General features: G+C 44.6%; 1 protein-coding gene across 1 annotated transcript in view; it reads left to right on the top strand.

Annotated features, from left to right (window-relative positions):
* The first annotated feature begins 230 nt into the window (after positions 1–230).
* LOC129708339 (glutamate receptor ionotropic, NMDA 2C-like) overlaps positions 231–18,141 on the top strand; it is a 64,236-nt gene continuing 46,325 nt past the window's right edge. Inside the window, exons 1-3 of the mRNA XM_055654019.1 lie at positions 231–377; positions 10,495–10,905; positions 13,948–14,540. Coding sequence (XP_055509994.1) covers positions 10,519–10,905; positions 13,948–14,540 — 980 coding nt within the window. The 5' untranslated portion in view covers positions 231–377; positions 10,495–10,518. The remainder of the gene's footprint in view (positions 378–10,494; positions 10,906–13,947; positions 14,541–18,141) is intronic.

Below are 18,141 nucleotides of genomic sequence, written 5' to 3'. Positions count from 1 at the left end.
GGCTTTCTGGAGGGATAGGTCGGTCGGTATGCGCAGCTTCTCTCGGCTCTTGAGAGGGGCAGAGGTGGTGTTTCGAGAGACTGCGTGCATGCAGCAAGTGTCGGGGATTGAGACTGTGTGTGGAGAGAGGCAGGTGAGGGGATTGCACAGTTTCGTTATTCACCCAAGACTTCTCTCGCAGAACTTGAAAGCTTTCTCCCCCCCCCCCCCCCCACCCCCCTGCCCCCCTCCCCCAAAGAAGTGGTTGAACGCGTGGTCCGAGGGGAACGTGTCCTTTAACGGACTCTGAAGGTCTCCGCTCGCCGGCTGAATGAATGGACATTTGACAGACGCAGCCATCCCGCTTGGAGTGTCTCGGAGGCGGGCAGCTGATGTGTGTGAGTTTCACGCCTTGTGCGGGCTGTGGGTGCGAGGACCGCGCTTGGGGACCCCTTGCTCCGCATTGAGTCTGCAATAGACGGGGAGTCGGGGCTGGGTGTGAGAGACTCTGAGCCGGGGACAAAACAACCGGGTTCCAGGGGCTGTGGCACCAGGTTTGGGGGGGCAGCTGGGATATTGTGCATGATCCGGGAATTGGGGTCTGGAGACTAGGAGCCGGGGCTGGGAAACCGGGGACTGGGGACCGGGGGGTGAATCTGAATACCCGGAGTTGGGGTCTGTAGACTCGGTGCCGGTTCTCGTGGTTTGACTCTGAGGACTGTGGTCCTGAAAACTGGGACTGGGGACACTGAGCGATGGCGCATCAAGTGACAAAGTCTGGCCATTCCGGGTCGGGTCCGGTGACATTGACCGTGACACTACCGCGGTGATGTCTGGCATGGGCGACTCCATGCTCTGGGCATCGTTAGTTTTGTGTCAGACATCTGGGAACGGCTCCGGTGATCAGGAGGTTGTGCGCAGACAACGCTGACGCAAATTGGAGGAACAGCACCTCATATTTCGTTTGGGCAGCTTACAACCCAGCGGACAGAGACACAAAATGCTGGAGTACAACCCAGTGGTATGAGTATTGATTTATCTAACTTCGTAACCCTTGCTTTCCCTCTCTCTCCCCTCCCCCACCCTAGTTTTCCGACTAGTTTCACTGTCCTTCTGATTGTCTGCCTCCTTGTCACCTCCCGCCCCCCCAGCTAACAGTGAACAATACTACATTTCTTTATCACTGTCTGCTTTGATCTGTCGTTTTCACACCTTTCCCTTCCATATCTCTAGTATCCGTCTCCCCTGACTCTTAGTCTGAAGAAGGGCCTCGACCTGAAACGTCACCCGTCCCTTCTCTCCAGAGATGATACCGGTCCCGCTGAGTTACTCCAGCATTCTGTGTCCATCTGCTATGAAAGCTGATGAGATTGGACGCGGTGTGGGATGGACCATGGCAGTGTGTGGGCCTCGGCTCCATGCTCTGGGTCTGAGATTACTGACCACAAGGTCCCCATCCTGTACAGTGAACTCACTTGAATTGCGACAGCTCCACTCTGGGGATTTCCGCTCTAACATTGAGCGACGGTAACATTAGGGCAGGGACTGGGTAGCCGGGGCCAGGGAAGCTGATGGGATGGGAGGTGTGGCACACTGGAGGGGTGAGGGGTGAGGGGTTGAGGGGTGTAGGGCCCCATTACAGGATGATGTCGACATTTTGGAGAGAGTGCAGAGGTTTACCAGAATGTTGCCTGGATTAGAGGGCATTTGGGACAAAGCGAGATTGGACAATCTTGGGTAGTTTCTTCTGGAACATCAGAGATTGAGGGGAAACCTGGTGAAAGTTTATCTAGTTATGAAAGACATAGATATGGTAGACAGTAGGAACCTTATTCTCCGGGATGGAAAGGTCAAATACTGGAGGGCATAGGTATAAGACTAGAGAGGGAAAAATTAAAAGAGATGTGTGGGGCTAGCGCCTGGTTCGGCTGCCAGAGGTGGCGGTGGAGGCAGATACTGGAGTGGCGTTTTAGATGGTCCATGGATATGCATGGAATGGAAGAATATAAACCCAATGCAGGCAGAGGAGATTAACTTGGCATCAGGTTCAGACATTCTGGGCAAACGGACCGGTTCCTGTGTTGAATCGTTCTATATTCTGCCTCAGTGTATGATTCAGGTGTTTGCCTGTCTATCTGTGAGTGTGGGGATTTCTATGGATATTGGACTGCCTGTGTGTGAATGTGTTAGTGTTGGACTGTCCCTGAGTGTGTGAACGTGCATGGGCTTTGCACTGCCACTCTCGGAAGGTGTCGGACTGTCTATCTCTGAGTATGTGGGTGTGGGACTGGGTGTGTGGGTGCTGCATTCTGTGTGTATCGTGGTGTACGAGTGTTGTCCAGAGTGTGTGGAGGTGTATGGGTGTTGTACACACACTTTGCTGCATCAAGTAACTGAAGACTTTACATTTGTTTGAAGTATTGAAATTCAAACTCTGACAGATCTTGTGAAATCTGTGGATATTTCCCCACTTCAACCACCTATGCATTTCCTTATGAATAGCCTTTTGTAACTATTTCATGCACCTCTGGCCTTAAACTAGCCACCATGCATCCATTGTATTCAGTGGAAATTGTTCCATCCCCTAACTGTTCGTGCTTTTTTTCAATAGTTTTCCTACTTTCAATCTCACTCTCCTGAAATTAATATTTTTTCAGTATTTTCCTGATTTTTTTCCCTTGTGTTGCTTAAATATGATCATGGCAAACTTTCATATCCTTGTTACTGTTATAAATACCATATTCATAAGATCGGCTTGAACAAACCTGAAAACACAAGAGACTTCAGATGCTGCAGAGACCAGAATCTGACGAAAGGTCCCAACCTAAAACATCACCAGTCCATTCCCTCCACAGATGCTGCCTGATCTGTTCTTCCTTCAGCACTGTGTTATGAACAAACCTGAAATTGTCACACCATCAGAGATATTTATTTTATCCAGATCACCCCTCCACCAACCTCCCTGGAATTCTAAACTAATTTGTTTTCTGATTTCCCCAATTCTGTTAAAAAGGTCTTTGGCCTAAAATATTTACTCTGTTCAGCGTTTCACAGATGTTGCCCATCTACTGAGTGTTTCCAGCAGTTTCTGTATTTATTTCAGATTTCCAACATCCTTTATTATCAGCTTTGCAAATTGCAATTCTTTGGAATTGACAAACCTGAAGTGATATTAAGCCTGGCCAGTCATGTTGATGTTAATCTTCCTGAGCAGATCAATTTCCTTTGTATCTCCCCCATGTCCAGATCCTCTAACGCTCTTTCCCATTTGGCATTTATTCCCCCTCGACGCAATGCCAAGTGGAGGCTGGCTGCTGCCTCCTTTGTTTGCTGACAATGGGTCTGAAATGGAACAAATCTGCTCACCTTTCAGAATGCAAAAAATATGAAATGTGAAAGGCAAGGGCAAAAGAAGGGAGATATGATGGAAATGAATTAAGGACAAGTCGGGAACTTCTAACTTTGAGGTTAAAGGTGGCACAGATTGCCTTTACTTAAAAACTATGGGGCTATCACGCACAAAAATAATTCAGCAGCTCACAGCATCAATTGGGATAGCACTGGAAACTTGGGAATATCCTACACGATCCCATACAACCTGGATAGAGGGTACCCTAGTCAGCAGACCAATTGGAGCAGAGGTCTTGTTGCAAGCAGAATTTTTTTTTTTTGTGTAGTTTTTGTCTTTGGATTACAGCCCTCAAGTACGTTATTCGTCACCTTGAACTTGAGTCTGTTCTTTTTTCCAGCTCGCGCTTCTTAGTTCAGCTACTCTCTCCCCTTTGAGAGCCGCTGGCCCAGATTGTATGGGATCCTATCATGATGAATCATGTGCTCCTACATTAATGTTGGGAACATCTGAATTATTGAAAATTATTATTATTTTATCCATGATAAAACCCCGTGTTCTTTAAGTAGAATCAGTCTGTGCCACCTTTTATCGCAGAGTTTAAGTTTCAGCTTGTCCTTAATTTATTTCGAACACATCTCCTTACATTTGCCCTTGTCATTTGCATTTCATTGGATTTTTTGGACTCGTGCTATAAATGGAAGTGTGTTCTTATTTTTTCTTGTAACAGAACCTTAACCACTAGAGTTAGTAGGTGTGGACATAAGGAACTGCAGATGCTGGTTTACAAAAAAAAAAACACAAAATACTGGAATAAGTCAATGGGTCAAGAGGCATCTATGGAGAACATGGATAGGTAACATTTTATAAGACCATAAGCCATAAGAGAAGAATTGGGCCATTCGGCCCATTGAGTCTCCGCTAATCAATCATGGCTGTTCTATTTTTGCCTCTCCATTCTCCTGCCTTCCCCTCACAACCTTTGATGCCCTTACTAATCAATAACCTAGCAACCTCTGCTTTATAAATGCCCAATGACTTCGCCTCCACAGCCATCTGCCGCAATTAGATTCAGATTCGCCACCCTCTAGTTAAAGAAATTCCTCCTCATCTCAATGATAAAGGTATGTCCTTTTATTCTGAGGCTGTGCCCTCTGGTCCTAGACTTTCCCACAATTTGAGATTTTTTCTCCACATCCATTCTATCTAGGCCTTTCACTATTCAGTAGGTTTCAATGAGATCCTCCCTCATCTTTTTAAACTCCAGCGAGTTCAGTCCAGAGCCACCAAACGCTCCTCATATGCTAACCCAATCAATCCCTGGATCATTTTCATAAATCTCCTCTGGATCCTCTCAAACGGCAGCACAACCTTCCTCAGATATGGGGCCCAAAACTGCTCATAATATTCCAAATGTGGCCTCACCAACACCTTATAAAGCCTCAGCATTACATCCTTGCTTTTATATTCTAGTCCTCTCGAAATGAATGCAAACGTTGTATTTGCCTTCCTTACTACTGACTCAACCTGCAAATTAACCTTTTGGAAATCCTGCACCAGAACTCTCAAGTTTCTTTGCACCACTGATTTCTGAGTCCTCTCCCCATTTAGAAAATAGTGTACGCCTTAATTCCCCCCACCACTTTGCTACGCTGTATTCCGTTTGCCACTTCTCTCGACTTGTCCAAGTCCTTTTGCAGACTCCTTGCTTCCTCAACACAACCTGCCCTTCCACCTATCTTTGTATCATCCACAAATTTGGTCACTAAGCCATCAATTCCATCATCCAAATCATTAACATAAAACGTGAAATGTAGCGGACCCAATACTGACCACTGAGGAGCATCACCAGTTAATCAGGCAGCCAACCAGAAAAGGCCCCTTTTATTCTTACTCTTTGCGTTCTGCCAGTCAGCCAATCTTCTATCCATGCTAATACCTCGCCTCTAATACGTCAATGGCGTTAAGTTGGGAAAAGGGGAAGTACAACGGGATCTGGGGGTCCTTGTTCATCAGTCCTGGTACATCAGCAAGCACGCAGGTACAAAAGGCAGTGAAGAAAGTGAATGGCATGTTGGCTTTTATAACAAGAGGAATCGAATATAGGAGCAAAGAGGTCCTTCTGCAGTTGTACAGAGCCCTAGTGAGACCACACCTGGAGTATTGTGTGCAGTTTTGGTCCCCTAATTTGAGGAAGGACATTCTTGCTATTGAGGGAGTGCAGCGTAGATTTACAAGGGGATCTCATTGAAACATATAAGATTGTTAAGGTACACAAAAAAGCTGGAGAAACTCAGCGGGTGCAGCAGCATCTATGGAGCGAAGGAAATAGGCAACGTTTCGGGCCGAAACCCTTCTTCAGACTTAAGATTGTTAAGGGTTTGGACATGCTAGAGGCAGAGAACATGTTCCCGATGTTGGGGGAGTCCAGAACCAGGGGCCACAGTTTAAGAATAAGGAGTAAGCCATTTAGAACGGAGACGAGGAAACACTTTCTCTCACAGAGAGTGGTGAGTCTGTGGAATTCTCTGCCTCAGAGGGCGGTGGAGGCAGGTTCTCTGGATGCTTTCAAGAGAGAGCTAGATAGGGCTCTTAAAAATAGCGGAGTCAGGGGAGATAGGGAGAAGGTAGGAATGGGGTACTGATTGGGGATGATCAGCCATGATCACATTGAATGGAGGTGCTGGCTCGAAGTGCCAAATTGCCTACTCCTGCACCTATTGTCTATTGTCTATTATCTAATACCATGGGCTCCTATCTTGTTTAGCAGCCTCAGGTGCAGCATTTTATCAAAGGCCATCAGAAAATCCAAATAAGCAACATCCACTGATGTTCCTTTGTCTATCCTGCTTGTTACTTCCTCAAATAATTCTAACAGATTTGTCAGGCAAGATATCCTCTTTCAAAGCCATGCTGACTTTGACCTATTTTATCATGTGCTCCAAAGTACCCAAAACATCAACCTTAATTATGGACTCTAAAATCTGCTTAGGGAAAACGGGTTGTGTTGGGGGACCAGGTCCCCCGTGTAACAGGGACCCAACGGTCTAGTGGACTCTAAAATCTTACCACCCACTGAAGTCAGACAATATAAATACCTTTACTTTGCCCCTCTCTCTTCTTAAGTTACATTTGCGATTTTCCAGTCCTCTGGAACCATCACCTTATGATCCCCAGTCAGGTCTAGTTGATCACACAACACCAAATCCACAATTGCCTTTTCCCTAGTGGGTTTGATCATGAGCTGCTCTAAAATGCCATATCGTAGACATTCTACAAATTCTTTATCTTGGGATCCACCACCAACCTGATTTCCCAGTCTACTTGCATTTTGAAATCTCCCATGACCACTGTAACATTGCCTTTCTTACATGCCTTTTCTATCTCCTGAAGTAATTTGGAAAATGGAGGAGGTCTGGCCAAATTTTGTGCCTTCCACCACAGTGATGAATGCTGTGGTGGATGTTTGTGTTACATTTTTATTATGTTTTTGTGTGTTCTTGTTCATTGTACCGCTGCTGGTAAATTCATTTCACTTGTACTTTATGTGCAAGTGACGAATAAAACTGATTGATTGATTGATTGATTGATACCCTACATCCCGGCTGCTATTCGCAGGCCTGTATATAGTTCCCACCAGGTTCCTTTTACACTTGCAGTTTCTTAATTCCACCCACATGGACTCTAGGTCTTCTGATCCTGTTTTGACCTTTCTTTGGACAAATTGTAGAAGGGGGGAGAATGCTGGAAAAGAGGTGGGGATGGGACAAAGCCATACAAGTGATGGAGGATACAGGTGGGGGAGGGGGGGGGGGGGGGGGGGGGGTGGGGGGATTGATTGGAAGATGGGTGGACAATGGCCAGAGATGAAAAGGAGATAAACGGCTGTAAGATATGGAGAGGTGAAAAGTGAAACCAGAGGAAGGAATAGAGGTGGAAGGGACAGAGGAATAGCATAATAGAAGAAATGGGTGGGGCATCCCAGTGGGGCATGGGGAAAAGAGGAAGGAGTAGAAAATATGATGATGGGGGGTGGGGGGGGGGGGTGGGGGGGGGGGGGGGGGGGGGGGTATTGTTACCTAAAATTGGAGCCCAATAACCATGGTGGGTTTTAACTTCCCCAAGTGGATTATGAGGTGCTGTTCATCCAATTTGCATGCGGTCTCTCTCTGGCAATGGAGGAGGCACAGGCCAAAAAGGTCAGTATGGAATGGGAAGGTAAGTTAGATTGGGTAACAACTGGGAGATCCAACAATCTCACCACCCTATTGGAATGAATCTGTGCTATTCCGTGTCTGAAGCCTCAATGTCATTCCCATAGTCTGAAGCACAACACTGTGCTATGGTCTTGCTTGGGATTTCTTTGTTATTTATGTACTTCCATTGCAGTTTTGTTCTGTAGCCATTGCATAAACCCTAGCCTTTAAAAATCCATGAGGCACTGTGTGTCATTTTATAACCCAGCCCTCAGAACCATCTGTTCCTGCCCTTCACACAGCTTTCCACCACTCAAAACATAATTAATTTTTAAACGGAAATGTAATGCTTTTATTAACTGATTATGTCCGATCCACAACCTAATAAGCTTTACCTAAAACCTGCGCCACTAGACGACCAATGAATATCACTAATGGATGAAGTGGATAGAAATATTCATCATTAGGACCCGATGAGGCTATTTTACAACCATTCTGAACTGCGGTCTTACCTGTCCTCCTTTCCGAATACATTTTAGTCATTTTGAACTGGCAAACAATGTTGCACCAAAACGCATCCCCACTAACACCTGCCGGCTCACTCCCATACATTGTGGTGGTGGAAGTCAGATCTACTTCCATCATGATAAATTCTCAGAATGTGGCCAACCCAGATCGGGCCCCTGGACGGGTTCTGACATCGTGCCCCTATTAATTGCTTTTTGGACTTCTCACTTCACCAGTCTACTGTCCTCGCCCGCTTCAAGAAAACCTCCATTACTTATGTCCCCAGGAAAAAGTAAAGTGACCTATCTCAATGACTATCACCCAGTGGCTCTAACATTGACCATAATGAGTAGGAAAGAACTGCAGATGCTGGTTTAAATCAAAGGTAGACACAAAATGCTGGAGTAACTCAGCGGGACAGACAATAGACACTGGACAATAGTAGGCCAATCAGCCCTTCGAGCCAGCACCGCCATTCATTGTGATCATGGCTGATCATCCACAATCAGTACCCCGTTCCTGCCTTCGCCCCATATACGATACGATACGATAATACTTTATTGTCAGAGCGAGTCTGAAATTTGTTTACAGCTTCACAAAAAAGACAAGGGGGCGAAAGAAGACACGCATCAAGATAGGACCCCAAAATACCCACATTGGACAAGACATTACAATAACAGTAGACCACATTTATGGCCCGTCAGCGTACGTTTGATCTGGGATTAAGCGCCGTGTTTAGTTCAAGGATTGCCTGGTGCACAAAAGAGCCCCTCAGTCTAACCTTATTAAATTTTGGAACCCTATATCTCTGGTTTGATGGTAACAAATTGTACTCACTAGTCAGAACGTGGTTGGTGTCAGAGGATATGTTAATGGCCATCCTTAGTATGTTTTTAAGGTAGGATGATAGATACAATTTTTGTAGTGGTTGACCTACAATCTTTGAGCACATTTGTATTTGTTGGAGCAGTTTTGATTTAGAAGTAGTAGATAGACGCTTGTACCAAGTAGTGTTACAATACTGCAAAACACTCATTAACGCGGCAGTAAAAAATATCCCCAGACTCTGCTATCTTTAAGAGCTCTATCCAACTCTCTCTTGATAGCAAACAGAGAATTGGCCTCCACTGCCTTCTGAGGCAGAGAATTCCACATATTCACAACCCTTTGTGTGAAAAAAATTGTCCTCATCTCCGTTCTAAATTGCTTACTCCTTATTCGTAAACCACAGTTGTTGGCCAGACCAACAATGAGACGGAGTACAGGAAGAAATTAAAACCCTTGTCTCAAAATTTGCACCATTCTGTTATTATCCACTCATCCTTGTAGTTGTTGTATCTATCACAACCATGTAAATGTGAACCCTATGAGTTTCGTGCAAAAACAAATATCATAGGACCCTGTTGTATATATAAATGAATCTGAATCTAAATCTAATCCAGATTTCCACAAGTCTCCTATTCTTTATCTCAGGTTTTCCTCCAGCCCCTCTGCCAAGGAGACTTTGACCCTTGGGTTCCAATTTTCTGTCACTTTAACCCCCCCCATCTCAATCCCACTCTGACCACTGTAGCTTTGGTTTGTGTACTGATCCAAAGAAGCCCAGCATTTCCTCAATGAGTAGCATCTTACCTGCTATCTCAGCACATTAAACCTGCAGGACTGAACTAGGAACCTGCGTTGATCACCAGCCCTTCCAGTTTGCATCGGAACTGGTCACCTCTGACAAATTGACAGCAATTTGCATTGTTAACTTTGTGTTTCACCCTTGATGCTGGCTGTTTCCAGCATTCCCCTTTGCCTCAGATTCTTGGTACCTTTGTGCTTGGTATCACAATGTTTCAGCGTTGATATTTTCTTTTGTTCATCTCCTTCTATTTACACCCCGTCCCAACATCTCAACTGTGATAAAAAAAACTTTTGCCATCCTCTCCTAGAGGGCACCAACGCCTTCCATATAGCCTGGATCTTCTTAGACTGCAGTTTATCACAGACATTCTCTGTATTCCCTCCTCCCCCCATCTACTCTGCAACTTAAAACACATATCTTTTATCAGTTTTTAAGTTCCAATTAAAGTCATGGACTTGAAAAACGAACTCTCTGCCTCTCCCTACAGACGCTGCCTGGCCCACTGATTGTTTATACTGTTTTATGCTTTTATATTTGTTTTTTCCCCTTTTGATTACAACACCATGAGATCAATGATTCAATGATTTAATTCAGTTATACTCTATTGCCACATGTGCCTAGGTACAGTGAAATGCTTTGTATTCCATACAACCTGGTAATAGAATCATTTCGCAGATCTCACCCCGGCAGTACACAGATGTGGCCACGTCTTGCCGCCCACCAAGTTACAAAAGTTCACCAAACATCCTATCTACTACTTGCCGCCGACCAACTGCTTAAAACGCATATTGTTATAGGTTTATCCTAACTGGACAATTCTTGTCTTTCTTTAGCGAGACTGACAGCTGGTTTCTACCATGGATCAAATGCTGAAGACTGTCGTCTTCCTGTATATGGCAGAGTCCGCCTTCGCCAAGGAACCCATCCCACCTGCCGTCAACATAGCTGTTCTACTCGGGGGCTCCTGGTACCACATGGAAAACAAGGGTAGCTTCAATGGAGATATCTTCCAAGACTTGCCTGTACAAATCAACACTATCACAATAATATTGAACAACACTAATCCCAGCAGCCTAATCTCAAACATCTGTGAGGTGCTGCCCAAATCCAGGATCCATGCCATCATCTTCGAAGACGTCATTGAATCTGAGGCTGTGACATTAATTCTGGACTTCATCTCTGCTCACATGTCAGTGCCAATCATAGGGATGAACAGAGGCTCTGCTCTTGTGCTGACTCCAAAGGTAAGTTCCAGTCACAGCCTCTTGTTCAGTTCCATACAACTGATTAACTACCTTCAAAACTTCTCCTTGTAATAACTTGTCACATTCTCCTACCTTCTCTTTCTCTCTCTCTCCCTCTTTCGTTCCCTGTTTACAATATTGGTATTGGTTTATTATTGTCATATCTACTGAGATACAGTGTAAGACTTTATCTCAGTAGATCTCAGTTGTTGGTGTGCTGTCCTGCCAAATCGTACCATGCACAAGTGCAACCATGTCATACAATAAGTACAACAGGTAGTGCAAAGAAAAAAATACTAGAGTATAGAATATAAGGTTACAGCGTTACAGCTACAGAGAAAGTCTAGATAAAAAATGCTTTCTACTGAGCATCTGACAATGAAACAGATTGGGAGATCGAGACTAAACCCTTAGTTTAGGAGAGATCCGACTGTTCAGTAGTCTATTAAAAGTGGGGAAGAAGTTATTCCTGAATCTGGTGGTAAATGCTTTCAAGCTTTTGTATCTTCTGCCTGATGGGATAGGGGAGAATAAGAAACGAGTAGTGTGCACATGAGCCTTAATGATGCTAGCTAGTTTCCCAAGGCAGCATGATGTGTAGATGGAATTAATGGGGGGAAGGAGGACGCTGGTTTGTGTGATAGAGTGGGCTGCATCCACAAACTCTTTGCAATTTCACGTGGTCAAGTAGAGCTGATCCCAAACCAAGTCACGATGCCTCTCGATAAAATGCTTTCTACGGAGCATCTGTTGTAGTTGAAATATATTAATGATGAGGTATGAAACAGAAATGTACCATAACCAAATTTGCAGACTGCGTGAAAGTAGGTGAAAAAGCATATTATAAGGAGATTACAGTTTTTGCAATTGATATTGATAGGCTGAGCGAATATGCAAAAAGCTGGCAAACAGAGTAACTGCACAAGACTCTAGTAAGATCACACCTAGAGTAGGCCCACAAAAATAAAAGTTAAAAGACATTTGGACAATACATGGATAGGAAAAGTGTGGAGGGAAATGGGCTAAACATGAGCAGATAAAACTTGATTGGATAGGGTGTGGACAAGCGGCTGAAAGGCCTATTCCGATGTGAATGACTCTATTAGTCTATTGTGAACAACTCTGGCGACACCTGGACTCTGGTGGTTCCAGGAATGAATGGATTACCAAACAAGGAAAATTTGAAGAAACATGGAACTGCAAATGCTTTTTAAAAAAAGTCAGATTATGGGAGTAGATTCAAAAACTGAATACGTTCAACATTTACATTTTGGAGTTTAGAAGAATTAGAGATTACCATCACAACCATTGTTCAGATCAACATATTATTAAAATAACCATTATTCCTTGCCTCCAGTACAGAATCAATATCTATTTGAAACGTCAGTCTGCCAATGTTTAGTTTAGATTGGATTAGCTTATTGCCATATACGCCCGGGGGCAATGAAATTCCTTGTTGGATGAAGCTCATTAAGTAAACAGTTTTTCTGACAATAATAATAATAAATACAACAATTAATGCAAACAGCAGAATGTAACGCACAGAAAATTAATGTGCAATGGTGCAATAACCAAATAAGGTAAAGTTATGAGTGGATAGTGTTAGCACTTCCAGGAAGTTGTGTGTGAATGAGCTGATTGATTCAGGAGTCTGATAGCAGTGGGGAAGTAACTGTTCTTAAGTCAAACTCCTGTATCATCTCCCAAATGTAGAGAGAGAAAAGAAAATGGCCAGGGTGACAGGCATCCTTGATGATATTTCCAGCATTCCCGATGCAATGCCGTGTATCTCTAGAGTGGAGGTGGAGGAATGCTACAAATGCTTATGTACTGGGAAATTTATCACTGTGAAAATCTTGTTCCCCTTTCTGTATTTGAGAGGAAGAATTTTTCACCGCGACTAGTGCACTGGACAGATTTTTATGGATGATTGTCGTAAACTGTGTCGTCTAACACTCGTGTTCCCAAGTGTATTAGATAAAGAGCATTGCTCCCCAGCACGCATTTGAGAGTCTGAAAAAGCATGTCTTGTTTACAAGAGACTATCTGGCAGAATATGTTCCCTCTCCAGGCTGTGACATGGAGCGTGTATTTGTATTAACAGTGTGATCCCTGTTTGCCAGAATCTCAGGCTCCATCTTATTCATCAGATGTTCTCACAGACAAGTAAGTCTGATTTGCCAGAGAGTGTCACAAGAGTGAGTGCTAAACACCAGTTACAGTCTCACAGGGGAGTTTGCTCACCTGACATTGTCACACAGTGTGAGACTTATTCACCATTTAGCCACCTTGAAGATTAAGTCTTGTTCAATGGACAATATTACAATGAATAAAACATATTCACCAGTTGACCTGTTTAAGAAAGAACTGCAGATGCTGGAAAAATCGAAGGTAGACAAAAAATGCTGGAGAAACTCAGCGGGTGAGGCAGCATTTATGGAGAGAAGGAATTGGCGACATTTCGGGTCGAAACCCTGATCAGTCTGAAGAAGGGTCTCAACCCGAGACGTCGCCAATTCCATCTCTCCATAGACGCTGCCTCACCCACTGAGTTTCTCCAGCATTTCTTGTCTACCTTCACCAGTGTCGCAAAATGCAGTCTTGTTCACCAGATGGCCATGCTTGTCATATAGAGACTGGTACAACTGTCCTAGTTACTACACAACTATCTCAGATATCCCATCAGGATATCTACATATGTCCTGAGATGGAATATATTAAAGTGGCTGGTTCCAGACAGTGTTTGACAGAGTGGCAGGCCTCAAACATCGTGGGCCTCTGAATGAGGCATAGGCCTCAGAGTGAGGGGTAGGCCTCTGTGTGAGGGATAGGCCTCTGTGTGAGGGGTAGGCCTCTGTGTGAGGGGTAGGCCTCAGAGTGAGGGGTAGGCCTCAGAGTGAGGGGTAGGCCTCTGTGTGAGGGGTAGGCCTCAGAGTGAAGGGTAGGCCTCAAACATCGTGGGCCTCTGAATGAGGCATAGGCCTCAGAGTGAGGGGTTTGTATTGTCAGCTGAGTGTGTTTCATTTTCCTTTTCCATTCCAGGCCCATCGCTCTGCATTCCTCCAGCTGGGGGCTTCCATGGAACATCAAATTGGGGTCATTTTCAAAGTAATGGAAGAGTATGACTGGGGGAGATTTGCCATCATCACCAGCTTCTTCCCTGGATACTTGGAGTTTCTGGATCAGATTAGGGTTCTTGTTGATAGCAGCAATTTTGAATGGGAAATTCTCCAGACTCTTACTCTTGACATGACTCGAGATGGCAACAATTCCAAAACGAAATGGCTTCTCCAGCAGATTGATGCACAAGTTTTGATTCTGTATTGCTCGAGACAGGAAGCTGAGTACCTTTTTGAAATGGCTGACCAGGCTGATCTCCTAGGCCCAACCTATGTTTGGATAGTCTCCAGTATTGCTGTTGGCAACCCCGAACAGGTTGCAAAACAATTCCCTGTGGGTTTAATCAGTGTGATGACGGAGCGATGGAAGATGAGCTTACGGCAAAGGGTGCTGGATGGCATTGCAATCATCGCAAAAAGTGCAGAGAACTTTTACAATGCATATGGATATATTCCCGAAGCAAGTGGTGACTGCATGAATCCAATTCAAGGGGACACAGAAAACATATTGTACAGGTACTGATCTGTTCATGAATAAAGCATTTTCTCAATAGGGATCTATAATTCACAATGGCCAGTGGTAATTCAGCTAATCTGTGATAAACGGTAGCCTTTCACTGCACATTCAGGTAAATCACCTATCATTCTTAGATACTGATATCTTCAAGGCATCTGAAAATGATATGTAAGGATTGCGTTATGAGCATTGAACTTGGTTACAATCAATGATTTTGGTTACCTTTGGTTGCATTTGCTGTGGTGGAATTTTAAGGTAAGATCCATTAAATAGAGTGACCTTTACATGTAACGCTGCCGTGGTGGAAGCTGAGCTTTCTAAGTAAAGATTTGGGGGATATATTCTCAACAGTGATCCCAACATCATTCAAGTAAATTCTGGAAACGAGGCTCTGAAATGATCAGAAATTGCTCAATTGTGAAAGAGCGAATGTTGCTGATTTAAGAAAGAACCCTGGCACAGGTTGATTGGAGCTAAAGGAGGATTCAGGGAGATGACCAGGTTGAAACCAGGCATGGTCTTGTGAAGGAAAGAGGTAGGACATCCAAAGTTAATGTGACCTGGATGTCAAGGGAAATAAAAGTGCAACAGAAAGGCTTGTGACAATCTGACATTAAATTACAAGAGTGAGTACAGCAAGTATTGAAGGGGAAACTGAAAGATGTTATGAAGCGGACAAATTACGGGCAAGGGTTAGTAGATAGTATTAAAGCACATTTTATAAATATTTTTCCATAAAATGAATCGAGCAATGCAGTTTAAATACATTGATTATTTTGAAAGGGAATGGCAAAAACACATCAATTTCAGTCAGCCAGCCAGCTTGGGGAATTTGAGTTGGCACCTCCAGTGGTGATCATGCCAGGTCGCCAGATGTCTGGATACAGGATGCCAACCGCGTAACATTATTCATTGTGCGGTACGTGTTCAGCGCATTGGCAGCTGACACTGATGCACGATGATTCTTCTTGGGCCACGTTCTTGGTCACTTGCAAACATCCAAACATCGGAGCATGTTTGAAACTTGCAATATTAATTGCGACTGGGTTGTGTATAAATGTCATTATACATTGATACATTTGTTGCAGAGAACTCTGTAGTCTGTCTGATAATTCAGCAGCTTTGGATGAGACACACTGTAGTTTCTCCCGGTATCTCCGAAGAAGCGTTTCGGCCCGAAACGTTGCCTATTTCCTTCGATCCGTAGATGCTGCCGCACCCGCTGAGTTTCTCCAGCAATTCTGTCTCCCGGTATAACCTCCCTACAATGGGTGCTTGTTCTTGGGTGGTTCCATGGGGTGGGACACAAGCATCAGGTCATGTACCAGAGGCAGGGTAGGAATGCCAGGGATCTAAAGGGAAGAGGCTAGAGGCGGGTCCATGGAACAAATCATATTGCCCCTGAGTTTAGTTACCCTACAGGTCCTGGTGTCTGGATTATTCCAGTGATGTAGACTGTCCAGTGCTGAAGACCAAGTTTGTTGCACCTTGCAGGTTTAAGGAGGGCAATGCAACCTTCTGATATCTCTCAGAGAAAGGGGGTTTGTCTCTGCTGAAGAGAACATAAATAATCAGGCACAGAAGATATATAGGGTGGTCAGGCAGATTCCCATGGGGGTGATAGAAGGCACTCCTGGCATTTTCCTTCAGAACCCAGAGCTCTTCTCAAACTGCAAGAGCTTCTAGACCATGGCCATTCTATCGGGCAGGGTGTGGTAAGGATTTCTCATGGCCACTGTTATGTTCACATGATTCTTTACGTCTCAGTGCCCGCTGAATGTTGCCTGTCACGCTCAACAAGGGCCTTGGCTTCTAACTCTTGTCAGTTTATGATTGCTAACGGACCACCAGTATGATAGCGGAGAAAGCCATTGGAATCTTTAGTATTCTGGCGTACCCGTGAGCTGCTCCCCAAAGAGGGTCTCATGTTTCATAAGTTTCTACTGCTTCTGCACAACTGGAATATTAGGAGGCTTGGGATCATCCAGCAGTCGGAGGAGTGAGATCAGGTAGAAAAGGAGAAGGAACCTTCAATGGAGGAGGGCCCTCTTTGGACACATGGTCAAGAAATGAAAACAGAAAATGTTTGAAATGCTCAACAGGTCACTCAGCATCTGTGGAGATAGAAACAGAGTTCACATTTCAGGTTGATGACCTCTCCTTAGAACGGGGGAAAAGTTGGAAAATGAACATGTTTTTAATTGCTGGGAAAGAGGAGGGATGGGGAGAACAAAGGGAATTGTTGTGATAGAGGGGAGACGAGAGAAACTGAATGACACCAGTGGTGATGGTTACACAGAAAAACTGGAGAAACTCAGCGGGTGCAGCAGCATCTATGGAGCGAAGGAAATAGGCAACGTTTCGGGCCGAAACCCTTCTTCAGACTGATCAGGGGTGGGGGTGGGTGGGGACAAGAAAGGGAAAAGGAGGAGTAGCCGGAAGGCTGGAGGGTGGGAGGAGACAGCAGGGGAGCTGAGGAAGGGGAGGAGACAGCAAGGACTAACAGAATTGGGAGAAGTCGATGTTCATGCCCCCGGGGTGCAGACTCCCCAAACGGAATATGAGGTGCTCAAAACTGAACACAATACTCCAAATGTGACCAGTGGTGATGGTGTTGGCTGCCACAGGGTGATGAAGGTTTGTTCAGTACAGATAGCCTGTCTAGAGCAGATGTAATGGAAGACGATGAATGAGGACAAGGGAGAAGGAGAACAGCTAGAGTCATACGGCTTCAGTGCAATGGGATAATCTAAGTTAATGCTACACGTTGTTGATCTTTGATCACAACTGGCCAAATCTGACGAAAACGGTAAAGGTTCCTTGAATCACAGGTACACTGGGTGATCTGTAGATCGCCACAGATAGGGGGGTCAAAATACTTTCGACACATTGACCTTTATTGGATAGAGTACTGAGCAAAGATCCTATAGCTCTGCTATAAGATCTTTGGTACTGAGTATAGAAGTTGGGAGGTCATGTTACAGATACCAGACATTGGTGAGGCCACATTTGGAGTATTGTGTTCAGTTTTGGTCACCAGGTTATAGGAAAGATGGTGTCAAGCTGGAAAAAGTGCAGAGAAGATTTACAAGGATAGTGCCAGGACTCAAGGGCCTGAGCTACAGGGAGAGGTGGAGCAGGCTAGGACTTTATTCCTTGTGGCATGGGAGGATGAGAATTGATCTTACAGAGTTGTAGAAAATCATGAGAGGAATGGATTGGGTAAACACAGTCTCTTGCTCAGAGTAGGAGAATCGAGAACTAGAGGACATGGGTTTGTGAGGGGAAAGATTTAATAGGAGCCTAAGGGGTAACTTTTTTACACAAAGGGTGGTAGGTGTATGGAACAAGCTGCCGGAGGAGGTAGTTGAGGCAGGTACCATTGCAACATTTATGAAACATTTAGACAAGTACGTAGATAGGATGCGTTCAGAGGGATATGGGCCACACACAGACAGGTGGGACGTGTATAGATGGGGCATGTTGATAGGCGTGGGCAAGTTTGGCGGAAGGGCCCGTTTACCTGCTGCATAACTCTATAAAACACTTTCTACAACTGGAAAGGCTGGTTATCTGAATTTTTGAATTCTTTGTAGATGT

Source organism: Leucoraja erinacea, chromosome 23 (assembly GCF_028641065.1).
Source record: "Leucoraja erinacea ecotype New England chromosome 23, Leri_hhj_1, whole genome shotgun sequence".
NCBI lineage: Eukaryota > Metazoa > Chordata > Chondrichthyes > Rajiformes > Rajidae > Leucoraja > Leucoraja erinaceus.
Note: the sequence above shows the minus strand (reverse complement) of the source record. Positions and strands in the feature narration are given on the sequence as shown.